The sequence below is a fragment of the Chrysoperla carnea genome, chromosome 1, assembly GCF_905475395.1.
Source record: "Chrysoperla carnea chromosome 1, inChrCarn1.1, whole genome shotgun sequence".
Lineage (NCBI taxonomy): Eukaryota > Metazoa > Arthropoda > Insecta > Neuroptera > Chrysopidae > Chrysoperla > Chrysoperla carnea.
Genome location: NC_058337.1, coordinates 102,555,368 through 102,565,181, shown reverse-complemented (window position 1 = coordinate 102,565,181; position 9,814 = coordinate 102,555,368). Strand labels below are relative to the sequence as shown.

Below are 9,814 nucleotides of genomic sequence, written 5' to 3'. Positions count from 1 at the left end.
TTAATAATAATTTAAAATTTTTAATATTGATCTGGGCAGGTTGCGACAAGTTTGCGTTTACAAACAATCAAATTTCTTCCGCAAGAAACTGGCTAGTTTGTCATAAAAATTCCGATTCCACTGTATCTTTTAATACTGTATTATTGTTAATATATTCTGTGTTTATTACGTTAAATTCAAGTTGAAAATTTAATATAATAACAAAAATTTGATAACCTGTTTCATTGCATTAGAAAAAAAGGTTTATATGTGTATTTCTGTAACCAAATAATTTATGGTTCTTGAGAGAGCTCTAGATCTGTCCTTAAAAGTCCAAATTCATTACACATTGTTAAATTATTTTTTGTAATTTTTTTGCTAAAAAATATTTTAGTATAGTAATAAATCATTTCTTGATTTCTTATGCAAATGTGCAATTTGTAATATTCAGTGACAAAAGTAAATAAACAGCACACAATGGTTGTGTTCGTTGTTTAACAACATCATGATATCATTAAGACATGACGTCATCGATACAATGCATTTATTAACACTGTATTATGACATCATAACGTGGTAGAATCATGATGTTCTTAACGAACGCAGCTATTATGTAATATCATCTGAGTAAACTAATTAGTAAAAACCATAATAAACTTATAAAACCTAGTCAAAATCGTATATTATCTTTATTAAATGTTCAGAAAATTTAGTTTGCCTTATCCCACTTGACTTGGTTGAGCCTTCCCTTAAAATTGTAAAAAAAAATTATAAGCTAAAATTTGTGTATTAAAATTAAAACAGTGGCGTGCATTATTGAATAAAAAAAATTTATCGTATGATTGATATTATTTTTTAGTACACATAATCTTATTCAAAGTTACCTAAATAAAGCAAAGCACATTCCATTTCGGCACAGATAAGACACATATTCATTGAAAAAACAAATAAAAGCTGTGTATTTCTATAATTTCTTCATCTTTATAATTTGAGGATTTGACGAAAAAATGGGATAACTTGACAAAATCCAATTAAATAATTTTATACTTTTTTTAAAATCCCTTCCATTATTAAGTGAAATTTACTAATATCTACTGATTTTTATTGGCTACTCGTTATCGAATGATAGTCAGTGAATGAACAAATTTATCAATTTTTGCCATACCCGTATCTCCCAAATGAGGCCTCAGATCCAAATTTGGAAAATAGTTTTTTTGTTTGTCTTGTTGAGCTTATTTTGATAAGCTGGGATTCTGCAGTCTATAACAGAACACGGTTTATAGCTGTGTATTATTGTATACAAAATTTAATACACAAACCAAATTATAATAAGCTGCTTAAATCGTAATTTTTACTAAAATGTCAGATCTAAGGTAGATAAAAAATGATTGCGCATGCGAACAAAAAATATATCTATTAAAAACACATTGAAAATCACTGTTTTATTTCATTATTACACATTGACGCATGCGTTTCTTTTATTTAAAATGTGTTATACAATATTATCTAGTCCACGTGAGATAAACATTGAGCACGTTGTTGCGTTTGTTCTTTTTGTTTCAGTGTAGTACATTGCATGTAAATAGAAAATGGTAGTGCTATTACAGTGCTATAAGTCTAGCCTTTTCTCATTCAGAGAGCATAGTGTATACACGAGGATACAATAATAACATATGTTTGCAATAAGTTAATAACATTCACACAGAGACGTAACCTGTGTCGGCTGAGGCAAGCATTAGCTTAACCGAAACCGATTCCTCCGGCTAAAGTTTCTAAATTTAATAACAAAATGATATTTAATGATGATAATTTTAATAAATTATATTTTTAAGTTAAGCAGTGCTTTGTAATTGTAAAAATAATACTACAAATACTCCAGTGAAGACATTTATACTGGTTCCCCTAAATGAAAATGAACTGGTTCCCCTAAATGGAAAAACTTGGTTTTCAACTCAATAGGGTATTCTACTGTATTTGAAAAAGTACTTCAAAATGTTTATTTTGACAGACAACTACTAATTATAATAAATATAAATATTTATTATCTATGGATATATTATACCTAGCTGTCTACACTGAAGTAACTGATGGTCTACGGTTCATACCGATATGACGTCACATCAGGGCTTGCCCGCGTTTTAGGTCACGTGATATACAGTTTAAAAATTACGATTTTTAATTTTAATATTTTAAAAGAAAAATGTGTTTTTATGACTCGAAATCAGAGTATTTAAGTATATTTTTACATAAATTTTAACTTTTTTCAAATTTCATAATTTATTTTCACTACTGAAAGTACGCTTGAGGTAAAAATATTTCAAAAACTTGATATATTAGAAAATTCTGAATGCGATATCGAATTCAGCAGCCAAAAAAATATAAGAAATGTTCTATCACTAAAGTGACAAAAAAAAAAATTAAATTTTGTAAACCAGTGAATTATTTGTATTAAATTTTAGTTATTAAAAAATATTTTTTCAAAGCACGTCTATGGAATTTTCAAAGTGTGTACATATTATGAAAATTGAGGCTTTAAAAAAATGTTTAAATGTAAATACAGGTGCCTTTTTATACCCTGTATACATGTAATATTATTGTATATCAAGGTATGTTGTCTTTAGTACCAAGTTTGTAACGCCAGTATACAAATCCAGGTCATCCAGGTACTTGATTTCTCATGCGAGAACTGTTGTTTTTTTAATAAAATTCGTAGAATATGAAGAGCTGTTTTTTAATTAAACACGATATCATTGAGAATTTTTTCAAATTTCTTTCGTACATTTTTTGCAAATGTCTTAAGTTAAAAAAGACTCCTATGTAGGTAAGGTACATTACCTTCTCTATTTCTTTCAACTAGTTGGACACTTTTTGAATAATTTTACATGATCTTCTATATTCAATCAAATTTTTCGCCTCTTACTAAGCTCCGCACGGTGAGGGTTTTCTCCCTACCCCTATGTTCGCCGTATTACGTAGCTATGCCTACACAATTTAATAGAGAGAGGTAAATACAATGTCATATCATCAAAGCATCACAGTTTTTTTTTAATTAAAAAATAAAACAAGATTTTATGTATTATGCACTAGATACAACGTACTACGGATTAGTTTTTCCACGAAATAATAGTTTTTCCTACGATTTTTATCCCATGCACGTTTTACCATATTGTAGTTAAGAGTTTATTTTTCACTTTGCATCGAATGATCTTAATTGATATTATATTATCTTTATGTAGGTATATAATTGGTAATTTATAAGTTACATATATTTATAATATTTAGTTACATATACTGAAAAATATAAAACTTGATACCATAACAAAATTTGAAAATTTAATTAAAATAAAAAAAACTTTTAACAAAAAGAAAACCGACTTCAAAAGAAAAATTTTTCCAAAACAAATTAAAATGCACTAAAAAGTAAACAAATAATGATAATATAATGGAGTTAAAATTGTTGTTATTTTTGGAGTCGGTGTCAGCCAAGCTAATATAGCAAACTGTTCTGTCAGAGTTGTTTCCTTGGCTGCCACCGACTCCAAAAATAACAACAATTTTAACTCCATTATATTATCATTATTTGTTTACTTTTTAGTGCATTTTAATTTGTTTTGGAAAAATTTTTCTTTTGAAGTCGGTTTTCTTTTTGTTAAAAGTTTTTTTTATTTTGTGATTTTTAGTGAATCTGAAGTACACTAACTAATTTTTCACTAAAAAAAGAATCATCGAAGTGATATTGAGTTATTCGTCCTCTTGTCGAGCATACTTAATGATAATTTAAGACTTTTATGATTTTCTCATGGATGCCGTTGTCAGAAATAGACCAAAATGAAATGGGACCAAATGGGAAGCACTAGCTTTCAAACAGATAAAGAATCATCAAAATCGGTTCACCCAGTCAAAAGTTCTGCGGTAACAAACATAAAAAAAAAAAAAAAAAAAAAAAAAAAAAACAGTCGAATTGATAACCTCCTCCGTTTTTGTTTGAAGTCGGTTAATTAATTAAAAATCGTAGAAGTTATAAGTATTCAAAGACTATTGCCCGCCTCTTTCTTGCAAAACGGAGTTTAACATTTAATCTCTTAATCTCTTTGGCGGTACCGTACAATGACATCACTATATCTTCCTCTTTGTTTCATTAGGAATTTTAAACGTTCATATTTTGCGTATTTGTAAAGAAATTAAAAAACCAACTTCACTTTCTGTAAAGAGAAAATAAAATTTTTAAAACTTGCTTAAAAATTCTTTAATTAATTTTACGTTTGTTAATGATTAATAAAAAAAAATTAAAAAACAGTATGTTTCCCGAACTTTTAAGGTAGTACCAGCATGAAATCACTTTTCGACAGATTTGGCCGAATTTTTTTTCTCGGGTTTATAATAGCTTTATTTATGAATTCCTAAAATTTCATAATTTTTGACCGTTTAGATCGCGAGATATTTAAAGACAAAGTTCGCGATTTTGAGGGTCATGTCCCATTTAAAGCATGTAAAATGTCCGGTCTCTCCAACTATTTTTTATGATATTATTATATATTGAAGAAAAAGTAGAAAAAAATGTTTATACAATAAAATTCTAAAAAAAAAATTTAGAAATTAATTTTCACTTTCGAGATATTAATTTTGACGTAAATTGATCGAAATTGGGACGTTGGCATAATTATTTCCCATTTTAAACGGTCAAAATTTCTGAAACTTTGGGAATTAATAGTAAGCATTATTAAATTCTTAAATTTAATTTTTCGTTAAATTCTGTCGAAAAAAAAATTGTACCATTGCTTTAACATAGAAACTACAAATACCATGCTGGAACTACGTTAATGAAATAATTATACTTGAGGCGTTTAATTCATTGACCTTATATAGACTGAGTGTCAAACGATTTTGACAAAATTTGAAGCATTTACCCTGTATATAAAAGAAGAAACTGGCTGGTTGAATGACTGATCGATCACAGCTGAAATCGCTGAGTTTAGGGGCATTCAATTTTCCACAAACGTTCAATGACGTAAGTGTACACTAAGAAGAGATTTTTGGGAATTCATTCTCTATTAAGGGGTTAAAACGGCGGATGAAAGTGGACAATTTTAAAGTTAGAAATGTGTTAGAAAAAAATAAATTTATGCGCGTGAGTAACTGTTAATCTACTAGGCTAGGCCTCTGTCCTGATGTCAATTTCTAAAATCATGAAGTATTAAAATTAAAATAAAAATAGATTGATAAACATGAAAGATATAAGCAATTAAATATTATTCTTGCATAACAGTTTTTGATATGTAGCCTCTATGGCAATATTGCAGGCCATGACGTCACCAAGTATTATTTTCCTTTCTTTCTATTTGTACATTTAAATCCTTCATATTTTCGTAGTTATTGATGTAATCCAAAAATTGATTTCACTCAATGTTTTGGTTCGACAACGAACGTCTTTTGAAGAAATAAAAAAATATTACATAAAAGGCCCTTTTTGTTTTGAAGGATAGTCACAACAAATAAAATGTAATAATTACTTTTATTACATATAATTTTAATAATAAAATGGTAAATATTTTCATTCATAACGCATGTGAAAAATACAAATATTTTTCATTATGGATTAAGAGCCAGGCCAAAAAAAATTCTTTTAATTTATTAAAGCTGATCATTTGAGGATTGGTTTTAGTAGTTGTGTACACACACATACTGTGTTCAGTCAAGCGAACGATGGAACAGGAGTCAGATATATGCTATCGAAACGGTTATGAATTCCGTTATGATAGTCAGTTAAATGTTGGAACAGGGATGGTCAGTCAGGCCTAATGTATGTACCTACATTATATAAATAAGATTCAGTTATGATTGCTGTGATATTTAAATGAATTTACTAAAGCTGAAAATTGTTAAACAGATTGTATATGGCATATAAATAACAGAATCTTAACAATCATAACTGAATCTTATTTATTTATTACACATACATAAGCGCTGACTGATCAGCTCTGTTCTCACTTTTAGCTGACTGACTGACATAACTCTTATTTATATGCGACATAAAATCTGTATAACAATTTTCTGCTTTAGTAAACTCATTTAAATACCATGGCAATCATAACCGTTTCGATACGACATATCTGACCCCTGTTCTATCGTCCGCTTGACTAACCACAGTATGTTAGTGTACACAACTACTATAACCAATCCTCAAATGAACAGCTTTATTAAATTCAAAGAATTTTTTTTGGCCTGGCTCTCCTATTATTATATAAAGTAAATGGGATTGTACAGGAGAAAATGCACATAATAAAATAGCGTCCAAACTCTCTGTGAATTTGGTACCCTCATACATTCTTTACTTCTTACTAACTACAAAAAAATATATATAACGAGTGCTAAATTAACAGAATATACGGGCGCTTTTTTTAGCATGCGTATTTTCTGCTGTTCCACCCCAATGGTTCACGTGGTAATAAAAACACGAGGGCACGTGTGGGATGATAATAATTACAATCGAATGATACATTCTGTTATCTTCATCGTGACTATCCTATACAGGCTATACGTAAATGTCATCAGCATACCTAATATATGTTTCTAAATAATTCTAAAAATGTTATAACAATTGTAAAAATAAACTCTTAGATATAAAATTTTTCTGATCGATTCAATCAACTTCACAAGATTCAAGAAACTCAATCAGTTCGAAACATCACACAATCCCTGTATATGTTATTCTACTTTCGGCTGCAAAAACTAGGCGAATAGGACAGAAAATAGTTTTTTCTCCAATTTTGCACCCTCTTCAAGAGATTAAAATGAGAGTTGATATATTATGAATACTTAGGTTCTAAAAAGACAAATTAAAAGAACTGCTGGATGAAAAAAATTCTTACCTCACTTCTAATTTGACTTGCAAGCTCATATTTTTAGACTAGAACAAAATATTTTTTAGAATTGTTCCAAAAGAATTTTTCTACGAAATTTTGTAATAAAATTTATTGTTGAAAGTCAAAATTAATTGAATTATTTTCGAAATGTTTCTATGAGACAAAATGAGTTTTCGAGAGAAACTGTATTTTGGAAATGCTGGTGAGACATTATGGTTTAATAGAAATAGATTGAAGTATCAAGTAAATTTTATGAAATTTGAAAAACCCGCGATAAACAGTTCACAACTTTTAAACAGCTGAACTAATTTATTTGATATCATCCCCACTTTCATCCCTTCTTCCCAAATTTCCTTGCGTCGATTTGAGAGTTTTGTAATGTACACATCATGCTGTTTTATTTGATACCTTATTTGGGTATATTTGAAATATTCGATTGTTCATCCTCACTTTCTCGCTCCACCTTTCCACCCCTCAAAATTTGAGCTTAATAGACATGCACAATTTTTTAAGTTTATGGTGTACACCGCTGTCAACCCTTATTTCAATCCACTACATCCCTCTTTTCGCATGAATGTCTATGTCCAGGGTCTAAATTATCTCAGTACCAAAATTTAAATTTAAATCGGATCAGACGTTTAGGGGTGATTGCGTAACATAAATAATACAAACAGAAAGGCAGAGTTATTGTCGAATTAATAATATAAGTAAGGAATTGTACTGTATTTCTGAGTGTCTACTGTCTTCTGAAGTTACAAGTGCCGATATCATAGTTTAAATTAATCAACCCTCTGCGCTTGCGATAAAAACTTATGCCAGATGGTTTCAATAATTATGTCATAATAGTTTTTACCATATGACAAAAGATATTATATTTTGACTATTATGTAACATTATTAGTTGCATTCACCTGAATATTATGAACTCAATATAATTATTAATTTGCGCATATATTTAAAATGCAAATTCCCTTACAAATCGATTAACAAAATACGTTGATTCATTCCTGCTGAGTAATCAAATGTTTATGAGTATAACTTTATAACTCTTTAATAAATAAAAAAAAAGTATAACAGATATTTAAAATATTAAAAAATGGTTGGCTTAAAAGTATTCTTATTATTGTGTTATTTAATTTATACTACATATGGATTTCAATGCAGGGATGAGAATAATAATGAAGTTGATTGGTATGTTTTATATAAAATTCCACATATCAAGAAAAGTTCTGATGAAAATTTAAGAAATGGTTATGCATACGCATATATTACATCAGTTACAATAAACGATGACTGGAAATTATCAACAAAATCAGTGAATAGTACAGATTCAATTCCTGGTTTAACTTTAAAACCTTTATACACAAAAAGCAATGCATCTTATATATTGTACAATGATCAACCACCGAACGGTCAGGAAAGTGGGAGAGGACATACAAAAGGTCTACTTGTATCAAATGACACACATGGATTTTGGCTTGTACATTCTACACCACATTTTCCGGATACATTCAAAGAATATTCATATCCATTTTCCGGAACAGTATATGGACAAAGTTTCTTATGTATATCGTTTAACATAAATGGTATTAATTTAGTAAGTCAACAATTGGTGTACAATGAACCTCATATATATTTAAGATGGGTCAGCAGAACAGTAGCACAAGCAGCTCCGTTTATGGGAAATTTAACTAATGATAATGTGCTTACAAAACCACCATGGTTTCGTGTAGCGAATTTAACATCAATCAATAATCAAAAATTTATATCATTTGCTAAATCAAAAAATTTTAATCAAGATTTATATGTAGATTTGGTTGCGCCATTTTTTCATAGTTCTATGTATGCTGAGACTTGGCAAAACGGTGCTGGTAAAATGACCTCAAATTGTAGTACACAATTCGAAGTGGATAATATTCTTGATATATCGTTTAAAACATTTTATATAAACTTTCCTTCAACTTTGGATCATTCAAAGTGGGCTGTAACATATCGAAAAGATTTGAAGGAGACAGTTTTGGCCGTATGTATCGGTGATATCAATCGAGCTGACCATCAAAAATTACGTGGAGGTGGTACAGTATGTATACAAGATAATAGACTATGGAAATATTATTTAAATATTGCTGGAACAATAGAAATGTGTAAAAAAAATTTACACAAATATTATGGATATAAAGTGGTTGATATAGAAAATAATGAGATCAACTAAAAAGTTAACTCAACTTATAATTTGAATTTTAAAATATGGATAACCTTTCATAACTAAAAGCAAATTTATTGGTCGAATTCGAAATCCATGTAAGGTCCGAACAATAGGCTTTTGTCCATCTAAGAATAAATCGGTGGGATAAAAGTTTCTAATAATTAATCATGATATGTAGATAACAAAACACAACATTATTTTTCATAAAAAATAAGGATTATTATTATTTTTATGATATTATTTTAGTAAAATTAGGTATTTAGTCACGTGCCAGCATACATCAATCAGAAAGTATTACTTCACGCTATGACATACGATATCTAAACAACATTACATTATAATAGAACGAAGCAAGTTACTTGATTACAGCTGCTTAAACTTGCATACCCAAAAATGATTGTATGCCAAGTCGTGATGTCATTCAAGACGATATACCACTTGTTTTTGAAGTAAATTTGAATTGGTTTTTGAAAATTCAAAATACATACTGCAAATAGTGTTTTTTCAAATTTAGGACAAAAGCCTATTGTGAATTATACAGGGTGTTTCAAAATATGTGACCACGATCTACTAAAATTAATTTGAGACCTATATTTATTTGGACTTTTTTGTTTATTTTGTGCTAAAAAACATATGTCTAAAATAATGGGAGGCTAACACCTTACATAAGTAAATCTTAATCAAAAATTATTTTGAAGGTTTAGGTTAAAAATAGAATATATTTAAACTGTATTTATTTACAATAAACAAATTTATAAAAACTTACA

At 28.7% G+C, this 9,814-nt stretch overlaps 1 protein-coding gene across 1 annotated transcript; it reads left to right on the top strand.

Annotated features, from left to right (window-relative positions):
- The first annotated feature begins 7,937 nt into the window (after positions 1 to 7,937).
- Positions 7,938 to 9,516, top strand: LOC123292910 (plancitoxin-1). Its single transcript, XM_044873627.1, has one exon. The coding sequence runs from the start codon at positions 7,938 to 7,940 to the stop codon at positions 9,051 to 9,053; it is 1,116 nt and encodes a 371-aa protein (XP_044729562.1). The 3' UTR covers positions 9,054 to 9,516.
- The last annotated feature ends 298 nt before the right edge of the window (positions 9,517 to 9,814 follow it).